This window comes from Danio aesculapii, chromosome 15 (assembly GCF_903798145.1).
Source record: "Danio aesculapii chromosome 15, fDanAes4.1, whole genome shotgun sequence".
NCBI lineage: Eukaryota > Metazoa > Chordata > Actinopteri > Cypriniformes > Danionidae > Danio > Danio aesculapii.
The window spans coordinates 46,459,843-46,487,178 of record NC_079449.1 but is presented as its reverse complement, the minus strand read 5'-3'; the positions used below and the strand labels follow the sequence as shown (position 1 = coordinate 46,487,178).

Sequence of the window (27,336 nt, the reverse complement as noted above, 5' to 3'; positions counted from 1 at the left end):
CATGTGCAAGAAACCAGTCTGAGATGATTCACGCTTTATGACATGGTGCATTATCCTGCTGGAAGTAGCCATCAGAAGATGGAGACACTGTGGTCATAAAGGGATAGACATGGTCGGGAACAATACTCAGTTAGGCTGTGGCGTTGACACGATGCTCAATTGGTACTAATGGGCCCAAAGTGTGCCAAGAAAATATCCCCCACACCATTACACCACCACCAGCCTGAACCATTGATAGAAGGCAGAATGAATCCAACAGATTTAACTGTTTCGTGTTGTGCTATGTACAGTAAGTTAAAATGACTTGTAAAATCAGCTTCAGCTTAAGAACTTAAGAAACCGACCAACCCTTCACTCATATCTTGTCATCTGGACAATTTAAATAGTTTTTTTGAGGACCTCAGTGACTTAACAGAGAAGTTTGTGTACCTGTATAAACTAAAACAGCTAAGAGGGTGCAAACCCATTCAGACAGACTTCAGGCAAACAAAAAATAGGATCTTAAAGTCATAACCAGTCTAGAGAGGAGTTAATACTTTGTAATTACAGCACATAAGCAATACACCTCTAGTTTAGATAATTGCAGATGAGGTTCCTTTTTGCAGCACGTTTGCTGACCACAATTTGACTCACTTCCCTCTTCTCTGAAAAGCTAGACTAAATAGAGGTCTGCACATTATTCAAGTTTTTTTTTCTTCTGATTTTATTTTGTAGAAGATAGCAACACAAGCTTTCTTTGTCAAATCAAAATAATGTAATACAGCATAAATGTGTTCAAATTTCAATCAATGGTGAAAAAATACATCGTATAAAATGCTTTTCCTGATCTACTTGGAATCTAATGGTCTGGATGATCCAAACAGCTTGTTTTGCAGTTGCAGATTCATTTGAGAAAGATTCAGGTTTAAGTTGTTACATGTTAAATGTTACTACTATTATTATTTATTTATTTATTTTTTTTCATGGTGTATTGTCTGGCATGTTGACATGCAATACTGCTTCCGACCTCCAGGGGCACTAGGTTGATTTGCACCCTTATAAAGAGCCACTTACCATAGAGTAAGTAGGAGTGTTTGGTAGAGTCGACACCAAATGTATCCCTTTTGCTACCGGCCTTCTAATTCAGTCCAATGTTTTGAGAACTATTGAAGTTATCGCTCAATTGTGAGTACAGGTGTCTTTTATTTGATGTGTTATGTGTGAACAGTTATTTATGTCATTTTTGTTTGCTTGTTTTAGAAAGGACTGTTTATATGTTGCTATCCTTGTGCCTCTGGTTTGCTGTTCTCACTGGGATATACCAAGTTTATCCAATTTCTTGGGGAGCAACTAGTGGTGGGCAAAGCGAGGCTTCGTGAAACACTGAAACAGTTGAAGCAAATGTGTCGAAGCTTCGAAACGTTTCGAAACCCCACTCTACAGTGACGCCTAGTGGTCATTTTTATGTATTGCACTGGAACAGCTTCAGCGAAGAACAGTTGAGCAAATTGTAGTGAACTTCACTCTGTAAGTTTGAATCCTCAAGTGATATAGTGGAGTGGTTAGGGTTCCTGACTTCCATGCAGGGATTGTTGGTTCGAATCCAGGCGGATACAGTTATTTTGTAATGCTTTAATATCAGTTAGTGATGCTTTGTTTGTGTATCGTTTTGTTTCTACATTGGTCTGACATCCGAATAAACACTTTGTGAATAAATATGGCTTGTTTTGGTCATAAAACAGGGTTGTTGCTAGATCAGATACAGTTGTGAACAGAAGAATTATTTATAATATTCATTAAATTTCCCATTTATTGTATTTTATTAACGTCTACCTAAACCCAACCATCACAGTACTGTAAAATATTAATTATTGTTTTACAGTTACAAAAATGATGCTAAATTGACGGCGTATCTGCAGCTGTATCCTATCTAGACTACACCATAAACAGTAACATGATTAAAATACATAAAATCACGATTTTGGAGTATTTGTACAAGTCGGGATTCGAACCCAAAAGTCATATGAAGACTGTAACAACATAAACACACACAGTCCACTAGGCCATACGTGACAAAAGCTTACTTATGACTCTGTCAGTAAAATGCAGATTCTCCAAGTCTCAAAACGCTTCTGAACTGATCGATGGTTTGAATCGCTTTAGTCACGTGACCTGGGTGTTTCGGATCATGCTTCGGCACAGTGTTTCAAAACACTTGAGCTTCGGGATCTCGACACTGTGTCGAAACGTCAGTTTCACGTCAGCCATCCCTAGGAGCAACACAAAACTCACTTAAACAAGGCAAATTGACTGTTTTTCTACAAACAACCACCTCTCTTCTAAGGAGTCACAGGACATCATACGTGATTTATTGCATCGCTCTCAAGTGCTCTAAGTGATAAGTGGTCACTGGCCTTTTTTTTTTCAGAAAGACTATTTAGTTTCTGACTTTGTTGTGATTTGATGTCTTTTTTTGTTTATTTGGTAATAAATCCATGCATGCGTGTAAAATAAAAGAGTTTACAATTGATATCATTTTGTTTCAAGAGAGTGTTAATCAGTAGAGCCAAATTCTGTAGAACCCCCCTCAGGGTGATACCAAATCGAGGAGAGGAGGTGCAAAGTAATGTTTAATGCTTAAATGATCACTCTGCAATACTGACCTAAAAACAACTTGTAAAAAGCAAAAGGGTGTCAAGCTTGTTGGTTGCAAAATTGCTTACTTCCATAATATATAGTACACTAAAAACCGAGCCGAGTATTATGTCCGAATTCAAAAAACAGTATGCAAGAAGTACCCGCATGACCTACTACTTCCAGGGAGATTTTTAAGTGCACTAGATTCGAATTTCTAGTATTGTGCAAAATCTGTGTTTGTGGCAAACACGTCACACATTCTGTAACTGAGGAATGGTGGACAACGGAGATGACGTTCCAAATGCAGCTTTATTTAGGCAAAGGGATAGTCAGACAGAGTCAACCGGAGCAAAATGGTACAATCCAATAGAGTAAACCAGAAAAATAGGCGAATGGTCAGGACAGGAAGCAAAACAACATAAACAGAAAAACAAACAAGGGAGCAAAAACCGTGAAAGGCAAGACAAGGAAAAATGCTAGGAAACTCACAGTAACCAAGACTCAGGAAAAACGTGAATGTGTGTGTGTGTGCTGTGATTTGATGATTTGAGTCCTGAACCGCTTCAGCTGTGTGTTTGCAATCAGGGGGAATCTGTGCCAGGTGTGTGAGTGAAGTGCATGATGGGATCTGAAATCCATCAAAGTGGCAGAAATGTATTAGGTGAGTTTTAACTCAATAATTTTCCTTTGGCTTAGTCCCTTTATTTATCAGGAATTGACACAGTGGAATGAACCGCCAACTTCTCCAGCATATTACACAGCGGATGCCCTTCCAGCTGCCCTTCCCATTTAGATTATTCAATTCACCTTTAGCGCATGTCTTTGGGGGAAACCGGAGCACCTGGAGGAAACCCATGCCAACGCAGAGAGAACGTGCAAACTTCACACAGAAAAGCCAACTGACCCAGCCGGGACTTGAACCAGCGACCTTCTTGCTGTCAGGCGACAGTGCTAACCACTGAGCCACCGTGCCGCCCCAGTAGGTAAATATAATAAACAATTGAGAGATTTAACTTTTAGACCTGGTTTCCAATGTCACGCACCTTTCCTGTTAAATGGCATCAGAAGTGTCACTCTGAAGACATCGCATGTAAAGTCAAACCAGCAGTTAGCTTTCAAACCAGGAACAGAGAGCACATGCAAACGAGACTGGTGGTTTGTGGTTGTCTACAGGCAGAGAATATGGAAAGTTCATGCTTCCTCTGTGTCAGTTCGTCGCAGTGGAGGAGTGGTAAGCGTTTTCCTTCATTGGCTGATATAATTAAGACCAAACCCTAACAAAAGAGGAAACTATATTTGTCATCGAGCTACAGAAGTTGAACCAACGGATAAGCCTTCGAACATGTTTCTCAGTAGCAGTTTTGGGTGTTTAGCAAGACTAATGGACAGCTAGAGCCACGTTAGTCCTGATCTGATGTCTGTTGTCGGGAAGACTGTCTTGTTGACGGGGTAAGTTTTCATAATCTAATTGTGTGTCTGTTTCTTCCTGCATCAGAAGATTATAAAAATGATTTGAACAATTATTTACTACACTTAAAATGAAGATATCGGCAGATACTAAAGCTTTAAATTAATAAAATAAATAATGCAAGCTCCTTCACTAGTTTATTGTCCAAAAATGCAACGAGTTTTATTATTGATGCATGTATGTGACCATAGTTTGACTCACTTCCCTAAAGAACTAAGCTAGCTGCTATATATATATATATATATATATATATATATATGTATGTATGTATGTATGTATGTATGTATGTATGTATGTATGTATGTATGTATGTATGTATGTGTGTATATGCCAAAGAAATATATATATATATATATATGTATACATGTTAGGGGTGGACGGTACGCCAGTGTCATAGTCATCACCGATGTGACATTGCGCAAGGACATGGATTTTCTAATACCGTCAATACCGTAATAAATCAATTATGTGCCTTGAACGGCTGCATTTACATCAATAATAGCTCATTCTAAATAATAAGGCATTAAATTTTCTTCAAACATTCAGTTGTGGTCTGAATACCTGTCCTTATACTACAGGGCTCTGAATTGCGACCATTTTCGTCGCATGTGCGCCTGAAATGTAATCTATGCGCCCTCATAATATATTTGGGAGCATTTGTGCAACTGAATATAATGGTTGTAGTGCAACCTGATTTGATTTTCTCTAAAAACTTGCTGAATCGCTCTACCCTGCTGCAGTATTGGTTCATATTAGCTGTCAATCACTTAACGCTTCCCGCTGTCAGATGACAGGGAGCTTTTGTTACTGCAGGAAATGCAAACGGCTGAAGAGTGAAAAGTGCACAGGTTTGCAAACCTCACCTAAAGTTATAATAACAATAATGGCGCAGATGACAGCGATCATGACATGAGGTAAATGTTGATCCCCCAGCTGAAATCAATAAAGTGTTTTCGGAGAAGGTGCCAGAATCTCGTTGCGTTGCAGTCACTGCATGTTCAGCGCAAATGTCCGCTAAATGTAAAATCAGCTCATGACGAGACTGAGCATTTAAAATGACACAAACCAAAACTTTTAAAGAGTGATAGAAGTGAGACTTTCTTTTGTCCTTGAGATGTATATTATTTTGCTATTGAAAGTAATACCATGATATTATACATCACCGTTCAAAAGATGAAAAATACCGTGATATTAATTTTAGGTCATATCGCCCACCCCTAATATATATATATATATATATATATATATATATATATATATATATATATATATATATATATATATATATATATATATATATATATATAGCGAAATACTTTTAGAGAGATAGAGATTGTGTGTTTTTAATGTTAATTTTCTACATGAATTGATAATATTAGTGCTCAGAACCATGACCAACTCTAATACCCTCAGCAATGTCGACATATATGAGCCATAAGGTATTAAGAAAATAACCGCTATCACAACACTTGAAGATTAACCGCACATTTATACTTACATAAATATATAAATATTATATATATATATATTTCACCAGCATGGACCATGACACTTTGAGCTAGACTTCATTGTAGGGATGTAGGGATGGCCAAAACCCCTCTTAAACCAGGCTGGTCAACCAGCTAAAACCAGCCAACCAGCCTAGGCTGGTTTAAGCTGGATTTTTCAGCAGGTTAATATAATCAGATTACAATTTTCCTGAAGTAATCAGCAATTTGTAATCTATTATTGTTTTAAATAACTTACCAAACACTGCTTATAACCTTAACTTAGCTTATAAACTTTATGAATTTGATTGTAAGCCAATAATGTGCACCTGAAAAGCACTATACAGATATACTTGAATTGATTTGAATAGATATATCAGATTTTTTTGTCAGTATGGTAAAATTGTATAATATTCATCTTTCATATAAAGAGTAAATTCTTTATACACACACACACACACACACACACACACACACACACACACACACACACACACACACACACACACACACACAAATACTTACATTTATCTTTCTTTTTCTTTCCAGGATTTCAGCTTGCCTTTTTCTATCTGATGCTGACGTGTGACATCACATCCTCCTGTATGCTAAACAGGAAAAGGCCTTCGTGTGCTTAAAGGCAACATCTACCACTTCCTCCACTAATACCTTTACTTTCTGATGAAGTGAAACACAGGACTGTGTTCAAATCAACTTGGATTATTCTCGGTGGTCAGGCTACAGAGACTACAGGTAGTCACGTGAAATAAAGCCAAAGTAACACATCTCTATTTTGACCACATAAACAAATCAAAATGGAGGGTCTAAATAGCAGCATTTGTGTGATCAACGACAACATGGTGCCGTTCGCCACAATCTACATCATCATCTTCCTGATTGGGATGGTGACTAGCTTGGTGGCGCTGTGGGCCTTCATAACTAGCCGTAGTGCTAAAAAGTGCATCAACGTTTACCTCATCAATCTCCTAACATCAGACTTTCTCCTCATGTTAGCATTGCCTGTCAAGATTGCCAATGATCTGGGCAATACCTCCAAAAGTTTGACCATCTTTCACTGCCAAGTGAGTGGGCCGCTCATCTACATCAACCTGTACGCGTCCATCATCTTTCTAGCGTTTGTTAGCATTCAGCGCTACCTCCAGATTACCCGCAGCTCCAAACTGCTGCGGCTACAGGACGTGGGATTTGCGGTGCTGATGTCCTCTGTGGTCTGGTTCCTCGTACTCTTTATCAACGTACCCAACATGGCCATCCCCATCAAAAAGGACATTGAAGATAAAGTTGGCTTGACGTGCGCTGACTTAAAAGAGGATTTGGGCAAGCACTGGCATGCGTTGTCTGTGTTTCTGGGCATGGCTATCTTCTTCAACGCGTCGGTAGCCGTGGTTTTGTCCAACGGTCTGGTTTTGAGGAAGTTTTGGAGTCAGCATGAATCTGAGCCTGAGGAAAAGGCTATCGCCCGACACGCCGTTGTAAACATTGCATTGGTGACTTTGGCCTACGTGGTGAGCTTCGTGCCGTATCATGTTGTGCGCATGCCGTACACCTTCACGCAGATAGAGGTCATCACTAAATGCACCTTAAAGAAGAGTCTCTTCTTGGCTAAAGAGTCTACTCTGCTTCTGGCCATCCTGCATCTGTGCTTTGACCCTGTGCTGTACTTTGTATTTTGTCGCGCATTCAGGTATCAGATCACGAAGGTCTTCACGAAGAGAGACAGCGTTCCTACTGCTGATCCGGAGTGAAAATGGTATCGTGTGAGTGTTAGATGCTTTGTTAGATGCGAATGTAAGGTTGAGAAAAATATCCCAGGATTTATCCTATCATTTATATGCTCTTTCTGATGTACTCCGAGTACTGATGGAGATAGCTTAACTCTGTTTAATGGACGTTGCAGCCACACTGTTTGGTTTCAAACATTGCAGCCACACTTTTTTTCTACTGACGCTCGTGTGCGCTCGTTTGTGCGATTGTACTTCCGATTCAGTTGCCGATGGAAGAAATGACTAGGAATAAAGCTGCGGTCACTGCGGAAATTCTGTTATACGGCGCTGCGAAAAGGGGCGGGATTAAACAAGATGATTGAACGCTTTAAAAAGCGAGCGATTGCTCCATGTTTTAAATTTCTGTCCAGAGGTCGTGTTCTGATCCTCGATTGGTCTCACGCAGTCAAGTGATGCGATTTCGTAGGTCAGAGTTAACCAAGAGTTTCCGGTCTGACGCGTTCACGTGCGTATGAATGGAAGTCTATGGGGAGAAAAGCCCGGTGTGACCGCAGCTACATAAACAGCAGAAAACGATCAAACAACGTGCTTTTTAAACAAGTGAGTTTATGACAATACATAATAAGTTTAGCTATATAATATGGAAATATCAGTTTGCAACATCAAGCAGCTTAACAAGCAGTTTTTAATGTTTAGAAATCAGTGAACGTAAATGAGCAGACCGGAAGTCTTGAGTCAATAAGATTGTAATGGCTGCTCGTACATTAAGAATAGGGGAATCTGCTTAAGTCAAGTCACAACGTATCGGTGACGTATGGTATACTGTTTCTGGGTCCAAGCCGCTACTCATTTGAATTGAGAAAATATTTGTTTATGGACAGTTTTTATTCCTATTACACATTAGAGTGAATTTTCTATAAAATCATGGTGCACTCAACAGTCTTGACTAGCTTCATCAAAATTACCAGAATTTTTACAATTTATAAAAAAATCATCACTTTCTGGCCATCGGATATTAGAGATACAGTTGAAGTCAGAATTATTCGCCCCCCTTAATTTTTAGCCTCGCTGTTTATTTTTTTCCCCAATTTCTGTTTAACAGAGAGAAATTTTTTTCAGCACATTTCTAAACATAATAATTTTAATAACTCATTTCTAATAACTGCTTAATTTTTTTCTCTGCCATGATGACAGTAAATAATATCTGACTAGATATTTTTCAAGACATTTAAGGCTTAACTAGGTTAATTAGGTTAACTAGGCAGGTTAGGGTAATTAGTAAGGCCAGACATAATCTGCAGACATTGTTCTGCTATTTCTGCGCAGAATTTTGTTAAAAATCTGCGGATTTATGCATTTATGCGGATTAAAAGTGACATTTAAAGGCTTAACTAGGTTAATTAGGTTAACTAGGCAGGTTAGGGTAATTAGGCAAGTTATTGTATAATGCCGGTTTGTTCTGTAGACTATCGAAATAAAATTAGCTTAAAGGGGCTAATAATATTGACCTTAAAATGGTTTTCAAAAAATTAAAAACTGCTTTTATTCAAGCCGAAATAAAGCAAATAAGACTTTCTACAGAAGAAAAAATATTATCAGACATACTGTGAAAATTTCCTTGCTCTGTCAAACATCATTTGGGAAATATTTAAAAAAGAAAAGAAAATTCAAAGGGGGGCCAATAATTATGATTTCAACTACTTTAGATCCCAATAGCTGCTGTTTTATAAAATTCTAAAAAACTTGAAAAAACCAAACAAACAAAAAAAATAAACATCAACAACAAAATAAAACTGACGAAATTGAAACTCTAGAACAGAGATGCTCAAAGTAAGGCCCGCAGGCCAAAGTTGGCCCATGGTAATCTTTGATTTGGCCTGCTGTCCCATCTGAGAAAAGCAGAGATCGTCATTTCGAATTTAACGTGACCTTTTGTTTCTTTGATTTATAGCTGAGTTACAAACTGAAATGAATTGATTCAATTAAATGTTGTAAATGAATCAGACTTTTAAAATGTAAGACATCTGCGAGCAAATCAAAGTAAAGGCAGGAGCAGCTCGACTAGTGTCTTCCACATTGTGTTATAAATGGGATTGGTATTATTGTTTTTACTATTATAAGGTCATTATTAAATGTTACCGCATTAGTTAATTTGATTTAAAGCTATGTTTTTCAGTTATTTTGAAATATTACCGAATAAATTAGGTAAATACCTATGTAATAAATCTATATTTGGTCCACAACTCTCAGTCAAGTTTGCTTTTTGGCCCTTTATAGGAAAAAGTTTGGGCACTCCATGGTCTAGAAGCACAATGTTCATTTTGGGGTGAACTATCCCTTTAATGTACCAGACTTTTGTTTTACTGAGAAAAGAAAGACTTTTGTCTAGGATGGCTTAAAGCAGGGGTCACCAAACTTGTTCCTGGAGGGCCGGTGTGCTGCAGATTTTAGCTCCAACCCTAATCAAACACACCTGAACAAGCTAATCAAGGTCTTACTAGGTATACTTGAAACACCCAGCCAGGTGTGTTGAGGCAAGTTGGAGCTAAACCCTGCAGGGACACCGGCCCTCCAGGACCGAGATTGGTGACCCCTGGCTTAAAGTATGGATTTTTGGGAAAACTATTGCTTCAATAAACTGCAGACTGGAAAAGCAAGAAAGAGAACACACAAAGACGTTTGGCCAAAATAAAGATATGCTGGACTTTGCTTACTACTAGTTCATGGAAGCTTGTGTATATACAGTCTGCTTAAATATAAGACGTCTATAGGAATAAAAGCTAAAGAAGACTGTACAATGATTCTAAGAGATATATAGTATATTGAATTTGACATACACTGTAAAGAATATCTGTTAATGAACAGTTTCTGTATGTAGTGATTCACAAGACGATGGATGTGCTCTTCAGTGTTTGGACTTTCCAGCCTGATCTCACAAGAAAACGTAAGTATTTTACGTTGTCAGTATAGTGGCGAATTCGTACGAGTTCAGTCGTACGAAATTGTACGATTTTAAAAAGGAGGCGTGGCACCTAGCTCCACCCCTAAACCCAACCGTCATTGGCGGATGAGCAAATCGTACTAAATTGTACGAATTAGATCGTATGAATTAGCCACTAAATCAAAAAAGTTACGAATTGGCGTGAGATTGCGTTAGACTGAAAATTAAAGTGAAAATTAAATTAAATTAAAAAATTAAACCACACTGAACTGACCTGAACTTCAACTCTGAAAACTGGACTGACACTGTTTCAATTTACTAGAACTCCTATGTTAAGCTGCTTTGACAATCTACATTGTAAAAGCGCAATAGAAATAGAGATGAGAATTGAACGAGTGTTTTCCCTTTATTTACTGTTGTGAATTGCATTACGGGACCTTGATCTCTGCTCTGTCAACTTTTGATGTTAAAACTTCAACTCTACTGTTTAACAAAGTGACTTTTATTGACATTTTAGTGTAGTTTGAAATAATAAAATGTATTAGAAATAATATAAAGAGAAATACGTCTGTAAAATAACAGAAAGTGTACAGGTAGTTTGTTTCAAGGTTTTTGTAGCATAATATACAACACCAAACCAGCCAATATATCACTTTAAACTATTAAAATGTTAATGAAAGTCACTTTACAAACTGTTCAAGGTTAAAAGGTGTTGGACAAAAGATCAATGTCCAGTCGGTGCCAATGGCGTAGTGGAAAGTGCACCGACACATGCACTGTGGTGTTCACGGCGACCCGAGTTCGATTCCAGCCTCGAGGTCCTATGCCAATCCTTACCCTCTCTCTGCTCCCCACACTTTCCTGTCAATTCTCTCAACGGTCCTGTCAAATAAAGGTGAAAACCCCTAAAAAAATTTAAAAAAAATAAATAAATAAAAGATCAATGTCCTGTAACGCAATACAAAAGCGTAAATAAACGGGGAAAATAAGAAATAAAAACATGACTCACCAAATATTAAAAACTGCTAATCAACAGGTCATTTTTACAGTGTATAAATGTTGCACTTTCATTTTTATTCATGTATAAACTGATCACTGAGTAAATGACTTGACTGAATTGTATTGCACATTGGAAAATTCCTAATGCGAATCATTAAATATTTTTCAATAATCGATGTTACTACATACAACAACGTCCAATTTCTCTGTCTTCTCTATCTAATCATGACCTTTCGGGATTGTGTTTTGGCATAAATGAGTGTCACTTCTATGCGTCACCTATTTATTGATTTGACTGTGTCACAGACGTCCTGTGTGGGATGAGTCAAAAGGTCACAGTATATGTAAATTTGGACATTCCCAGGGCTCAAAGATGACATATTAGAATTACTGCATAAAATTCATACAACATTTATACAATAAATACATGGACAATGTTGAAGTCAGAATTATTATATATATATATATATATACATACAGTTGTATACATACCCATTTTTTTTTTTATAATAATAAATTAAGCATTTGGCCCAATCGGCAGTGGCTGGCTGGTTTCGAGATGGGCCAACCCAATCCGACCTAATCAGAGGTTATGCGGATGTAATCAAAATCTGGCAAGAATGTCAAACAAAGAGTAAGTGCAACACAAGCTAATTGTCAGAGATGAACAGTTAAAAGGGAAAGGTGGAGTCGAAAAGCTCAGAGAAAGGTGCAGTGGGTAGCGCTGTGGCCTCACAGCAAGAAGGTCGCTGGTTTGAATGTTGGCGTGGGTTTTCTCCGGGTGCTCTGGTTTCCCTCACAAGTCCAAAAACATGCGGTGTAGGTGAATTAGGTGGGTATTTTCCGTAGTAAATGTGTGTGTGTGTATTCCCAAAACATTTGCTGGATAAATTGGCGGTTCATTTCACTGTGGCGACCCTAGATTAATAAAGGGACTCAGCCGAAAAGAAAATGAATAAAATGAATGTATAAATTTGTAAAAGAGTTGTTTTTGTTCCAATCACACACATTAAATCTTTAAATATCTATTACATATGGTACTGCTTATATTATTTCACCATCTGTACACCAATTTAGGTAGTGAATGTGCGTGTTCGTGGGTGGGGCTGGTGTGGCTACAGTGCCAGGGCTGTTGTTGTTTTTTTCATTATTATTATTATTATTATTTTTATTTATTTAATTGATAGTGACACCAAAAACATTAGATATTTAATAATTTTCTAAGAGAGCAATGCTTAATTCCTGTTTTAAATACAGCAATATGACGTTTGTTTAGCGTTTGTTGTTATATTGAGTGATATTTTAGTAGGCGTATTTTGTAAATCCGCTATGATAATGTATTAAACACAAAATAAATAAATAACAATCCATAAATCCTTCATCACATCACGCTCAATAAACTTCGTTCACAACTCGATTGTAGCAGGGAAATTAAACCCGGTCCAGTGTAAGGTCACATCATGCGCGGTCACTGGCGCGAGACATTCAGAGCGGTTGCTTGGAAACGCAGTTCAGTGAGCGCGCTTGGCGTAACTCTATCCAGAGGAGACATTGGGATCCAACTTTCCTCTGACAGCATCATTTTATAGCATTTATATATGCAGACTCGCAAGGAAACCGACAGCATGTTGGATTACATTAAGATTGTTACTGCGCGTAATAGTGTGGATATCCATTGATGACTGAGGCTGTGCGCGTCGCCGTGTCCAAACACAATGCCTAACCGTCAAAAGCAAGTTATATTCTCCATCGCCGGTGTGCTTTGTTTTGGTTGTGTTTTAGTCGTGGCGACTGCAATGGGGACTCAGTTTTGGGTTCAAGCGGCTGTTTTGTGTAAAACAGGAGCTCAAATTGTTAACGCGTCCGGGGCAGAGCTGGGCAAATTCATCGGAAGGGCAAACTACGGACTTTTCCACGGACATGGGATGAAACAATGTGGTCTGGGAGACAGACCCTTTTATTTTTCATGTGAGTAACTTCATCATATTAGAAAATATTTCAAATACACCATGAATCGAAGGACTAGGGGTTTAATAGGCTGCTAAAACCTCATTACATAAAATAAAGAGGTCTCAGTTTATATTAACTGGCCTTAATCCTACCCAATACCCAAACCTAAACCCAACTATACCTTACTGACTATTAATAAGAAGCTAATTAGTAGTTCATTGAGCTAAAAGTTGTATTTATTGATTTGTTAATTGTGTGAATTGTACATTAAAATAAAGTGACACAATGTACTGTTGACCCACCTGAACCCCCCTTAAACCTACCAGTATACTACTAAACCTGTCCCTAACCTTACCCGTATACAGTGTTGCCAAATATAGCTGACCCTTTTCCACCCTAAAAGTTGTCCAAATACCATTCAAATGCACAAAAAGTGCACAAAATATTAAAATAACACACACATACACAAGGGCGTCTTGGTGTAGTAGCACGTTCACCTCACAGCAAGAAGATCGCTGGTTCGAGCAGGTTTTTTTATTTTATGGCTATCCAAATAGACAATATTGACTTGTAAATGATCAATTGATGGGCTTCGAATGGGTTTCATTTGACAGATCTTTTACGACAGGTTCAGCATTCCTTCCTAATGAGATCTGGAAAAGCCCCAGATTCAAGAGGCCGATGTTTAGCAGAACAAAAGAATATTGTCATCATGAGTTTGTTTTTAGTCACAAGAAAATACATGAAAGATGCTGACAGAAATGTGCGTAGACTGCTTTTAATGAGTCATATTTCATCATATTTCATACTCACAGTACTTGACAGAGTCAAAGGGAAAGATGTAGTGTTATCACTCACAGTTAACTGCAAGAAGAAAAAAAAAGTTTTTGTCTTGTTCTGGTCCAAATATCAAAAATTCTTAAATCAAGAATTTTTTTCTAGACAAGCAAAAAATATTGTCTTGTTTTTAGAAATAATAAGTCAAAATTAAGTGAGTTTTTTTCCTTAAAGGGCCAAGAAACCCCCCTGTTTCAGCCAAGCAGAAACCTCCCGCTCACCCCCGGGAAGCCAATACGGAAGTAACTGAAACTGCAATTCATCAAAATTCCGCTAGTCCTGGCTCCATTATAGAGCAAATTGCAATTGAGCCCACTGTTAGAATGACCAACTTTACAGCAGAAAAAAAGGTGTTTACAGCCTGGTACAAAGAACGATTTTGGTTCATATAGCTATTATTACCCTTCATGACAACTGTGAGGGGGTGAATGTTTTTATAACTCATCCATTTCCTTTATATTAGGTTATATTAAGTTTGCATAATTAAGGGCGTGGCCACTTGAGTGACAGCTAGGTCTCGCTGGACGCCGTCACTTCACCTCAGCTGAATCGGGCAGATTAGCCACTGATCTCGGCATATTCATCGTATTTTTGTGTTGTTTTATGTGGCTTTACACAGTCAGCTGCCTTTTGGACTTATTTCTTACCATTATCAGATGATATGGGATGCTGTGTGCACTTAATTGTGCTCACAAACCATTCATGTGGCCTCGTTTCCCATGTGAGTAAAGTTATATACTTATATACCGTCTCTATAAATGTATTTGTTTTATTTAAGATCATTTATCATTAATATTTTTCCTGTAAAGGACTCCAGAATGTGAAAGATTGATTAGCTGTAGGCTCTAGAACAGTCATCTGAAGCATTATCATACAGTGTTATGCCTGGAGTTCATCAATAGTCTTGCATTTATTAACACACACTATATCTGAAGTGTTTGGAAGTAATTTGCGTTTTCCTCCTGAAGAAAAACGTCATAAGAGCAATGTTTAGTGGCTCAATGTATTACTACAGTGTTTTTAAAAGTCTAAACACTTTATTGATATAGTGTACAGCCAAGCACATGTGGTCAGAACACAAACGAGTCGCAGGTAATAAAGTATCAAGCGTTTCTCCCAAAGTAAAGTCTGTCTGCCAGGTCTAAGCAAAGTGCCAGAAGGTGTCTGTAGCTCCGCTCACTCTCCGCCTCTTTGCCCTTGTTTGGTATCCCGCCGTGGGTGCGATGACTCGTGAACAAAATGGCGACGGTTGGCCGCGCCTACTTGTAGCTTCTTTTGCAGTGTTCAGAAACATATGGGTGAAGTCACGGATACTCCGTCCATATATTTTACAGTCTATGGTTTCAGCAGGGTGTTTTCACACCTCTAGTTTGGAAAAGGTCAGGTAAGTGGGTGTGTCTAGGTCTGTTTAGGTGGGAGTGTCGGGGGAGGGAAAGAGGGAAGGCTTTACATAAAAATGGAAGTTTCCGTTTGGACACGCGCTGATTTTCACTGAGGCAAAACAAACACACAGACGCAGAGGAGAAAGACAGTAACTGTCTTTACATGGACATCAGTAATCGAATTATTTGCCAAATCATTCATTTGTCGACTTTAACTGCAGTTTGGCACTTTCACTTTCATTCAGAAACATTTCATGCATGCCCCCATGACAAACCAGATATTGCACATGAGGAACTGCTGGAAGAGTGAAGTTTTAATGGAATGTTTGATACCGCACGTCGCATAAGAGAAAAAACCCTCCGCATTTCTCTGTAACTTAGAAGCGCTCGGTAGGTAGCGTCAGAAAGCTGTGTGTGTATAGACTGTTCTGTCACAAAATGCGGCGAAAATTCTACACGACGGTAATATTTTGATCGCGGTGTTTACATGTTTACACTCAGAGAGCCGCATTTACAGCGGATCTTTCAGTCTATAATATTGTAGTGATATTAACGTACTGTAAACTTAGTAACTAAATCATTTTGACTAAGATGTGTCTTTATACACTGAAAGAGTACTGCTGACCATACAAACTAACTTTACCATCTGAATGAACAAACAAAGAAAATTGATCACACACTTACCAAATCTGTAGAGACCGGACAGTCAACACCAACTGGAGCCGCGTCTTTATTAAAAGTAGATGAGCGGCAAATCGGGATTTCACCATTTCCAGATGCGAAAAGCTCTTGGGTAAAATATGATCCTTACAAACGTATTTCTGTTGCGTGCACTGTAATCCACACGTGAGTCCAGCTGCGCTCTCATAACAGGAAATGAAAACAAAACCTTCATTACAGCACATTTATAAACGCAACACTGACGACCCGTGTCTCCAAACAATTCTTCTTCTTCCACTTGTTTTGGCAACACAACATGGCGTCTCTCTGCCGTCTGAACACTGTAACAGGTAAAAACAGGAAGCTATAATGCATATTAATGAAGTTGCACCGCATACACAATAGAGCGCGCTGATTGGTTTGAAGCAAGTCTTTCTCATGAATTAATGCTGCACGCCCAGAGACGTCACAATGCACTCGCAGGTACACACGTCCACTCTCCACGCTGGAATACACGCAAGTCTCTAATCGGCGTGACGCAGCTTCAAAAATTCGTTTCAAACCGGAAGAACGAATTTGCTCGAAGTAACGCAAAAACAACCAATTTTCACTTTTTTTGTGACATATATGTGTCCTAATAGTGTTTTCAGCAGCGTGGGACACATATATGACTGTCGACATCTCAAACAATGTGTTTAGTGTTTCGTGACCCTTTAAATCAAGCAAGACAATCTGTCAATTGAAATAAGATTATTTTGGCCTCCCATTGGCAGATTATTTTGCTTGATTTACGAAAAAAAACCTCACTTATTTTTGACTTATTATTTCTGAAAACAAGACAATATTTTTCACTTGTCTACAAAAGGCTTCTTGATTTAAAGGCCACCTATTTTACCCCTTTTTCGAGATTTCAGATAAGTCCTTTGTGTCTCCAGAATATATCTGTAAAATTTCAGCTCAAAATATTCACCAGTTTATCCATAATACCTTTTTAAATCGGGGATATTTGAGCTGTTAAGACATTGTAGCTGTTTTTGTTGATGGTGCCTTTAATGCAAATCAGCTAGTTCTTCCCATCCACCTTTTCCACGTGGGTGTCAGAGCCATAGAGATCTTTCAGTATTTATCTGATGCATGTAGCCTTCATGTAGATACACAGCACAGTGACAGACAGAAATGAAGCAGATCTCCCTTACTACAGTAAGAACTTTCCCAACTGTTATTTGATATATTTGTTGTGGAGTTAATTCAAGCCTTTCTGCTACGATAAGTCACACACAATGTCATTATAAAGTTTGCACACACACAAACACGTTTAGCTTTGCATGACAAATATGACAGGGTACACATTAATATACACTGATTTATGGATATCTGTTATGTTAATGTATAAAATAAACCTGATTTAAGTCCACAAACCGGGATTTAAGCATCTCCTTTTATACTGACATGCGGCTGTGGTGATGAGTTACATCGATTTTACTGTCTTTATTCCAAACGTGCACTGTTTTAAAAACGTTTTGAACCTGTAAAACTCATGGTGCAGATGATCACAGAGAGCTGAACAGATCTTTTAATCCGGGTTGCTTTGCCCACATCCTGTCTTGTGGATATGATTATACGCGTTACTACAGAGACATGTTAATACGCATCTGTCAATCAATTCGGTGGGCGGGGAAACCGCACTCCTATGTCACTATGCCTCATTGCGGTCGGCCTCAAAATGGGAGGGATTAGGACGCAATTTCACAGGAAATTTAAAAAAGTGACTTGTTAGGTTTCTATGACTTCAATATGACTATGGACACACTCTACCTACACACAGTTTTGTCCAAACATAAAAAACAAGTACAGTTTCCTCATTAGAATATTCATTCATTCACTCATTTTCTTTTCGGCTTAGTGCCTTATTTATCTGGGATCGCCACAGCGGAATGAACCACCAACTTATCCAGCATATGTTCAACACAATCTTACGGCAATTCGTAACTTTTTTTTTAGTGGCTAATTCGTACGAATTCGTACGATCTAATTCGTACAATTTAGTACGATTTGCTCATCCTCCAATGACGGTTGGGTTTAAGGGCGGGGTTAGGTGCCACGCCTCCTTTTTAAAATCGTACCATTTCGTACGACTGAACTCGTACGAATTAGCCACTAAACTGACAAAACGTAAAATACTTATGTTTTCTCGTGAGATCAGGCTGATATGTTTTACGCAGCGGATGCCCTTCCACTTGCAACCCATCACTGTGAAACATCCATACACACCCATTCATTACGGACAATTTAGCCTACCCAATTCACCTATAACGCTTGTCTTTATAGTGTGGGGGAAACCGGAGCACCCGGAGGAAACTTACGCCAACACAGAGAGAACATGCAGGCTTGAACCCGCGACCTTCTTGCTGTGAGGCAAACGTGCTACGCACTGCGTCACCGTGCATCACAGAAACACCAACTATTTGTATGAATTCGTACAATCTTAATCATACAATTGAGTACGATTTGCTCATCCCCTAATGACGGTTGGGTTTAGGGGTGGGGTTTGGTGTCACGCCTCCTTTTAAAAATCGTACATTTTCATACAACAGAAATGTTTCGAATTAGCCACTGACAAAACTACAAATTATTTATGTTTCCTCTTGAGATCAGGCTGGATATTTCATATAATCAGTGTCTGATGTTATGCTCTCTTGGCTCTCTGTGTAGTTTTTCCTGACCTGATGGATGTGGTTCCAGCCAGTCTTCACGTGAGCGTAATCTTCTTCTGCGCGGTGCTCATCGTCTTCTCCTCAGTGTGCTGCGGATTCTTCTTTTACAATGCTTTCGGGAGCCCATATGAGACGCTGCATGGACCCCAGGGCCTTTACCTCTGGAACATGATCAGCTGTAAGAGATGCATACAAACACACACACAACAAGTTTAAACAGACAAGCATATTCTTGACTATGATGAGTGAAATTATTTTCAGATTGGATATTCTGTCTACTTACTATATGATATTCATCCTGGGATGCTTTGTATACTGTATTAAAAGGGCCTATTATGCAAATATCACTTTTATAAGGGGTTTTAACACAGTTGTGTGGTAACATTGAGTGAATATAGCCAGCCTCTAATGGTAAAAATTAATGAATTATTATTTTTTTTATAATGACATGAGATAAAAGTCTGCAGAAACACTTTAATTGACATTCTCCTTTTGTATGTGTCATCAAAGTCGGAAAGCCCCGCCCATTAGTGATGATATCTTAGTCATTAGCATAAACAGCCCTGAGTGAGAAGCAGCCATCCGAGTTTTCACGACGTACCTGCTGATGATAATTTCTTATTTTTGTAGATGATATTAATATTATTTATTGCTGTTGTTATTATTATTAATATGATTATTTAAGTTTATTATTTAATATTAAGAGGCATTATAAATGTAAAGTTTTAGAATGCACAACTGAACACTGGTTTTAAATAATGCAATAGTAAATGTTGAACTAGAATTAATTAATAAATATATTTTTATATAATTATTATATATTTTAAATAATTAATAAATTAGTTCATGTACGTAAATAAATAAATTAATTAATTAAACCTTAGTGTAAAGTGTGGCAGTAAATACAACACACTCTGTATAGCCCTTGGTATGTGCTATGTAATATGTATTATAAAAGAATACAGAGCTAAAAAAGGTAAATAAAATAAAATGTTATTAAATTCAGCCTTCATAATAAAACAAAGTACTGTATTACACTAATTAATAAACATAATAAAATGAAAATAAATGACAGCAGACCATAAGCAAAGCAATATATAATATAAAACAATATGAAATGAATAAAAACAGTAGCAACACTGTAAAGAAAACTATTCAGTAAATCTAAAAAGCTTGTACATCAGGTCATAAGCAAAAATACAACTACAGATTGCTAAATAATAAGTTTAATGAACAAAGCTAAATTATAAAAAAAGGTAGTTAGTATAGAAAATATAATGCAATATAACATAATGCAATAAAAGAAATATTTAAGAAATTCAAAACAAAATCAATACAAAACTTAATTAAAAAACTTGTTGTGGATTCCAATTGTAAGAGCAACAAATAATAACTCGACTTCTAGATGATCATTTGGAAAAGTGGCAGAAGGTAAATCTTTTTCTGATGAATCACCTGTTGAACTGCATCATCACAAATACAAAGACCTATTGCAACTCACATGGATCCAAGATTCTCACAGAATTCAGTCAAGTTTGGTGAAGGAATAATCATGGTTTTGGGTTACATTCAGTATGAGGGCGTATGAGAGATCTGCAGAGTGGATGGCAACATCAACAGCCTGAGGTATCAAGACATGTGCTGCCCATTACATTACAAACCACAGGAGAGGGCAAATTCTCCAGCAGGATAGCGCTGCTTCTCATACTTCAGCCTCCACATCAAAGCTCCTGAAAGCAAATAAGGTCAAGGTGCTCCTAGATTGGCCAGCCCAGTCACCAGACATGAACATTATTGAGCTTGTCTGGGGTAAGATGAAGGAGGAGGCGTTGAAGATGGATCCAAAGAATCTCGAGTCTTGCAAGAATGCTTTGCCATTCCAGATGACTTTATTAATCAGTGATTTGAGTCATTGCAGAGATGTATGGATGCAGTCCTCCACGCTCATGATGGAGTCAGACACAATATTCATTCTGTTTCCACTGCAGCATGACCACATATTCTATACTGGACATTATTTCTGTTAAGTGACAAGACTTTTGTCTAAGCAAAGTCAGACTTTACTGTCCTAATTTAATAATTAAAAATCAAGACATGATCATATTGTATTTAGTTAAAATCAGCGTAATCTAGAGGCCTTTGCCTTTCATATGAGCCACTTCTGATACCAAATGATCAACTAGAAGTCAAGTTATTATTGGTTGTTCCTTAAACTTGGATAGAAAACAACTTTTGTCAGGTAGTGATGCCTTACAACAGTTCATTAGTATAAACAACATCCAATTACAAACAACACAAATCCCGAACATACAGGCAATAAAGCATAATAAATAAAACAAAAAGTGTGTGTGTGTGTGTGTGTGACAGAGAAAGTGAGAGTAAAAATCTCTTTACCAGACCAGCACCTGCTTGAATTTCCGAAACTTGGTTGAAAAATCTGGATCCTGAGGAGAACGCGTGATAAATATTTCACACATACATCCACTCTGACAGTCATTACTGAAACACAGCAGATTCAAGCCTCTGCAGTTGCTAATAACAGTCTGTTAGTAGTGAGAAAGTGATCTCAACCGGCTGGAGAAGAGAGAATTGCATAATTAATAAAAAAATTGATGGAAATGAATGCTCTCGGTGGAACTGGCCAGATTTCCACAGCATCTCTAGTGTCAGGTGTCCACTCCTATAGACCATCCAACCCCCAAACATGTCAGCAAAAATTACTGTTAACACTTCATCACTTTTTGAACATAGCAGTCATTAACAAAACAAGAGATGGGGGCACGGTGGCTCAGATGGTCACTGGTCCAAGTCCCGGTTGTGCGAGTTTGCATTTCTGTGTGGAGTTTGCATGTTCTCTCCATGTTTCAGTGGGTGTCCTCTGGGTGCTCCGGTTTCCGACACAGTCCAAAGACATGTGCTATAGGTGAATTGGATGAACAAAATTGGCCGTAGTGTATGAGTCTGAGAGTGTATTGGGTGTTTCTCAGTACTGGGTTGCAGCTGGAAGAGCATCTGCTGCGTAAAACATATGCTGGAATAGTTGGCAGTTCATTCCGCTGTGGTGACCCCTGATGAATAAGGGAATAAGCCGAATAAAATGAATGGAAGAAACAAGAGATAAGACACTATCAGATGTTTAGAAAGTTTAAAGTCTGTGTCAAATCAAAATGTGCACATTTAGGTGACCAATCAATCCATGCTGAAGGTAACAAATTAATGCACTGGATAAAAAATAAAGATATTTTAACAAACATTATATCGTAAGAAATATCATTATAGCAATAATCAAAAACAGTTTGTGACAGTATCATGCAGTTCTAAATGAAACAAATGTGATAGCAAAAAGCAAGACTTTCTGTAAGCAATGACTTTTGGTTTGTTCCTCACAATACTTGTTTTAATCATACATACTACACTGTAAAAAAAAGTTGACTTAACTTAAGGCAACTTGCTGCAGAGCTTTTTGAGTTGACTCAACTTGATTCAAATGCAGTGAACTCAAAAAAGCTGTGCAGCAAATTGACTCAAAATTTTAAGCTGAGTAAATATTTTTTATAGTGTAGTTGTAGTTTCACTTCTTCTTACATTTATAAATCAGAAATCATTTGTAAAACATGTATTTGAAGGTCCTGAAAAGTGTTGATAAGCTTGCTTTTACAGTCATTTAAGATATCAAATGCTTTAAATGTCAAGCTAAAGTTCCTTCACAGAAAAATAAGGATGTGGTAAAAGCCAACGTTACGATTGAAACTTGAACATTGGTTGCTCTCAGGCTTCACTCAATTATATAAACCTTCTTGGGTTACGTGACAAACATCACGGATGATTCATAGTTTGTAAAATTAGAGTTAAAGAATTTATTCGGCCAAAATTTAAATACTCCCTCAATCGATCTATGATAAAGGTTTCTCAACTGGCTCTGGGGGTAAATGAAGGTCTCCTTTTTCTGGAAGATAAATATTCATATTTAAAAACTTTATGAACTATTCTGTGTAACTTTAAATAAGCGGTGGTCATTGTCTTCATGTTTTGAGGTGATTTTTTTGGGTGCATTAGCGCCACCAGCAGGACAGGAGTGTGTTTTGTCTTTTCTCACTGCTTCCATGTTTTTTTTTTCAACCCCATAGTACATAGTACACACTCAAGGAACACATTCCTGCCCAGCTGATGGTGCTAATGCACCAAAAATAAGTGCCTGAAAGAATCTTCTTGTGAAAGAAACAACTCTTAAACACCTACTGTACATAGGATGTCTTGAGTAAATCATCGGATAATATTTATAAATTCAAATTGATTTTAAGATTTTCTAAATGCATCTGTATTCTATTTTGAATTAATTTTAAGCCCAGTTTTTACAGATTGCAGTGTATGGTTTTCAGACAGCCACACTAATAATTAATCAAATGTAAGTAAATAAATTAAAGTTTATTAATAAAATAATAAAGCAATTTATGAGAATCATACTGAGGTGTATTTACATTAATCCTGTCACATAAAGGAAAACTTACATGACTCGCTGAATTTACAAGTGCTTTTCCTCATAAGCATTTGAATGTATGATTTAAAACTAGCCTGGAGCACAATCTGCTGTTAATAATTAATCTAGAGTGTCACTTGTTTTTAAAAACTAGCCTAGACTGCCATTTACTATTAAAATCTGGCCTATAGCACCATTAGCTGTTAAAAACTAGCCTAGACTGCCATTTACTATTAAAATCTGGCCTATAGCACCATTAGCTGTTAAAAACTAGCCTAGAGTGCCATCTGCTGTTAAAAAGTAGCCTATAGGGCCATCAAGTGTTAAAAGTGGCCTTCTGAGGAACTAGAAAATACGGAGCTGAGTAGCAGTATATAATTAAAGTAATATATATGAAAAAATTGAAGATTTTTTTTTTTCAAATGAAGTATGAGCACACATTGATTTTCATCCTATAAACACAACCATGTCTTAAAAAACACTCTGGACCACCCCTTTAAACTGTAGCCTACAACCAACTGCTGTTACAAAACTAGCCTAGAGCACGATCCACTGTTAAAATTCTGGAGACACAAAAGACTCACATTAAATCTGAAAAAAAGGGATAACCTAGGTGCCCTTTAAAACTAGCCTAGCGCCCCATCCACTGTTAAAAACTAGCCTAGAGCACGATCCACTGTTAAAAACTAGCTTAGTGTGCCATCAGCTTTTTAAAAAACTAGCCTATAGCGCCATCTGCTGTGGAAAAACTAGCCTAGAGTGCCATCTGCTGTTAATAATAACTAGCTAAGAGTGCCAACTGCTGTTAAAAACTAGCGTATATCATCACCTATTTAAAACTAGCCTAGAGCGCCATCTGTTGTTATAAAATAGCCTAGAGCACCATCCACTGTTAAAAACTAGCCTAGAGCACGATCCACTGTTAAAAACTGGCCTAGAGTGCCATGGGCTGTGAGAAACTAACCTAGAGTACCATCTACTGTTAATAACTAGCCTATAGCAGCAACTGCTATTTAAAAATAGCCTAGATTGCCATCTGCAGTTAAATTCTAGCCTACAGCAACAACTGTTGTTTAAAACTAGCCTAGAGCACCATCCACTGTTTAAAACTAGCGTAGAGCACTAACTGCTGTTTAAAACTAGCCTAGAGTGCCATCTGCAGTTAAATTCTAGCCTACAGCAACAACTGTTGTTTAAAACTAGCCTAGAGCACCATCCACTGTTTAAAACTAGCGTAGAGCACTAACTGCTGTTTAAAACTAGCCTAGAGTGCCATCTGCGGTTAAATTCTTGCCTACAGCAACAACTGGTGTTAAAAACTAGCCTAGAGTGCCATCACCTATTAAAAACCAGCTAGAGTGCCATCTGCTGTTAAAAACTAGCCTAGACCATAATCTGCTGTTAAAAACTAGCCTAGAGCATAATCTGCTGTTGGAAACTAGTTTAGAGAATCAACCACTGTTAAAAAAAACAGTCTAGAGTGCATTCACTGTTTAAAACTAGCCTGGAGGCCATCTGCTGTTAAAATCTAGCCTAAAGCAACAACAGCTGTTAAAAACTAGCCTATAGCGCCATTTGCTCTGGAAAAACTAGCCTAGAGTGCAATCTGCTGTTAATAATAACTAGCTAAGAGCGCCAACTGCTGTTAAAACTAGCCTATAGCATCATCACCTATTTAAAACTAGCCTAGAGCGTTATCTGTTGTTAAAAAATAGCCTGGAGCACCGTCTGCTGTTAACAACTAGCCTAGAGCAACAACTGCTGTTAAAAACTAACCTAGGGTCCCATCTGCTGTCAAAAACCAGCCTATAGCATCGTCACCTATTTAAAACTAGCCTAGAGCACCATCTGTTGTTAAAAAATAGCCTAGAGGGCCATCTGTTGTTAAGAAAATAGCCTAGAGCACCATCTGTTGTTAAGAAAATAGCCTAGAGCACCATCTGTTGTTAAAAAAATAGCCTAGAGCACCATCTGTTGTTAAGAAAATAGCCTAGAGCACCATCTGTTGTTAAGAAAATAGCCTAGAGCACCATCTGTTGTTAAGAAAATAGCCTAGAGCACCATCTGTTGTTAAGAAAATAGCCTAGAGCGCCATCTGTTGTTAAAAAATAGCCTAGAGCGCCATCTGCAGTTAATAACTAGTCTAGAGCAACAATTGCTGTTAAAAACAAGCCTTTAGCACCATCTGCTGTTAAAAACTGAGCTCAGAATCAATTTAAGACAGAATTATGGTCATTAAAGAGCTACATTGTATTTTACAGTAAATATAGACTACAAACATATACCTTGACAGACTTCATGAGAAAATAAATGTTCCTGCACTGCTGAAAATGTGATAGACCACTAATGCAATGTTCTGTTTCCTGACAGCTTTCTGTGCCTGCTTGGTCCTCATTTTGTTTTCCTCTGAGGTAAAGCTGCACCACCTCACCGAGATCATCTTCAACTTCAACGAGGGCAGCTTCGTCTACAAGACTCACAGCGAGCGTTACGACAAGTCCTTCTGGCTCATCTTCCTCACCTTCCTCTTGCATGGCCTCAACGTCCTGCTCATCCGCCTGGCCGGGATCCAGTTCCCCTTTCAGGAGGCCAAAGAGTCCGACGCCAGCACTGGAGCTGCAGATCTCATGTACTGAGCGGCTCTTTTCTTTTGTTCGTCTTCCTCCCCTGCACACGACATCCACCCGCAGCGAGGAGCGCTTCTCAATAGGAGTCTTCTGGACGCCAGCATCCGCTTTGTTTACAGCGGAAAGTCAAGGCACATTTGAGCCTCTTAAGCCATTGAGAGCACGTGGTGGTGTTGAGCCTGGAGATGCTCGTGTGTCTGGAGGGAAGAACATTCAGTCTGTCAATCACTGAAACAATTAACGCTCACTGTTTCGAGCGGCTGATGAAAACAGCCTGTAGTTTCCAGTCTGCATGGGGACATCAGTTTCCTCTGCTCGCCGAGCTTTTATTCGCACAAAAGGGATGCGACAATTGGCGATGCTCTGCGGTGACAACAAAAAGTATTTTGACCCTTAAGCCACACTTAAATATGTATGAATGTCTGCATTAGATAAGCTGACCCACCAAGCAGTTTTGTTTAATAGATGTCTAAGGCCATGTCCACACATACACAGGCATTTTTATAGACTGGATTTTCCCCGCATTCGTTTGTATGAATAATAATAAAATGTAAAAATAATGCAAACCAACAGGCGGCGATTAGGGCAGTTTTGTGCTGGGTTCACACCAAATGGGGAATCAAGTATTTGCATGAGTAAATTGCTTACAAATCAATGCAAAAGTGAGAACAGAGGTGAATTACTGTCCTGCGGGTGAACGGCACGAAGTATGATAATGGCAAAAAGCCTTATTTGTCACTCACTTTTACATGTAGCGAAATTGGACCCCCCCGACCATTCTCAAACATCACATATTTCAGGGGAAGACAGGTCAGATCAGAGGTAGCTTTTTGAAAGAGGGAATAAGATACATTAGGGAAGAGGGAGGCGAAAATAAAGCCCCTCTCATACTATCCTTGAAGTAGGGCAGTGTGAAATCAGGGGGGAAAAGCCCCAGGACAAGCATATAAACATAGACATAACATCGCAATAGGGGATGGAAACAGGGGATGTGGAGATAGTCTGAGAAGGGCAGCAGCCATCTGGTCCTGCAGCCAGGGGGCGCTAGTCACAGACCCACCCTCCCACACCAGTGGGTGAAAGCACACAAAGGCGTGGGACGCAGGGGTAGGCAGTGATTCAATCTGTAGGTGTGTACATGTGTGTGTGTAAGCATGTAGAGTCTCAACAGGTCTGCTTGGAACAGGGAGCAGGAATTCAGAGCATCTCATTATCATGTTCTCTGGGGGAAGTTGTTTGTCTCCAGCCGAGGCCGTCTGGCAGGAGAGTCACAGGGAAGCTGAAAGAGAAGAAAAGGTTTTAAATTTGGGTCAATATCTTCCAATTTCACAGATATCTAATGTCCGACACTAGTCTCCAAGTCTGTCGAAATCTCGTTCCAATTTGCAGTCTATAGCCACAGTCTGAGTACTAACAACCCTGCTCACCACTGT

At 38.4% G+C, this 27,336-nt stretch overlaps 2 protein-coding genes across 2 annotated transcripts; both read left to right on the top strand.

The window, feature by feature from the left end:
* Positions 1-3,851: 3,851 nt before the first annotated feature.
* Positions 3,852-11,384, top strand: gpr171 (G protein-coupled receptor 171). The gene is made up of 2 exons (XM_056473025.1): positions 3,852-4,065; positions 6,121-11,384. The coding sequence occupies exon 2, from the start codon at positions 6,387-6,389 to the stop codon at positions 7,335-7,337; it is 951 nt and encodes a 316-aa protein (XP_056329000.1). The 5' UTR covers positions 3,852-4,065; positions 6,121-6,386; the 3' UTR covers positions 7,338-11,384.
* Positions 11,385-12,938: 1,554 nt separating this feature from the next.
* clrn1 (clarin 1) lies at positions 12,939-26,266 on the top strand. The gene is made up of 3 exons (XM_056474226.1): positions 12,939-13,224; positions 18,798-18,977; positions 25,647-26,266. The coding sequence occupies exons 1-3, from the start codon at positions 12,972-12,974 to the stop codon at positions 25,910-25,912; spliced, it is 699 nt and encodes a 232-aa protein (XP_056330201.1). The 5' UTR covers positions 12,939-12,971; the 3' UTR covers positions 25,913-26,266.
* The last annotated feature ends 1,070 nt before the right edge of the window (positions 26,267-27,336 follow it).

What these genes read in the sequence shown, in the direction of transcription:
- clrn1 (XM_056474226.1), top strand. Translation starts at nt 12,972, where the DNA reads ATGCCTAACCGTCAAAAGCAAGTTATATTCTCCATCGCCGGTGTGCTT. An exon ending in CAGACCCTTTTATTTTTCAT is followed by an intron (nt 13,225 to 18,797) that starts GTGAGTAACTTC and finishes CTCTCTGTGTAG; the next exon opens with TTTTTCCTGACCTGATGGAT. An exon ending in CCTCTGGAACATGATCAGCT is followed by an intron (nt 18,978 to 25,646) that starts GTAAGAGATGCA and finishes GTTTCCTGACAG; the next exon opens with CTTTCTGTGCCTGCTTGGTC.
- gpr171 (XM_056473025.1), top strand. Translation starts at nt 6,387, where the DNA reads ATGGAGGGTCTAAATAGCAGCATTTGTGTGATCAACGACAACATGGTG.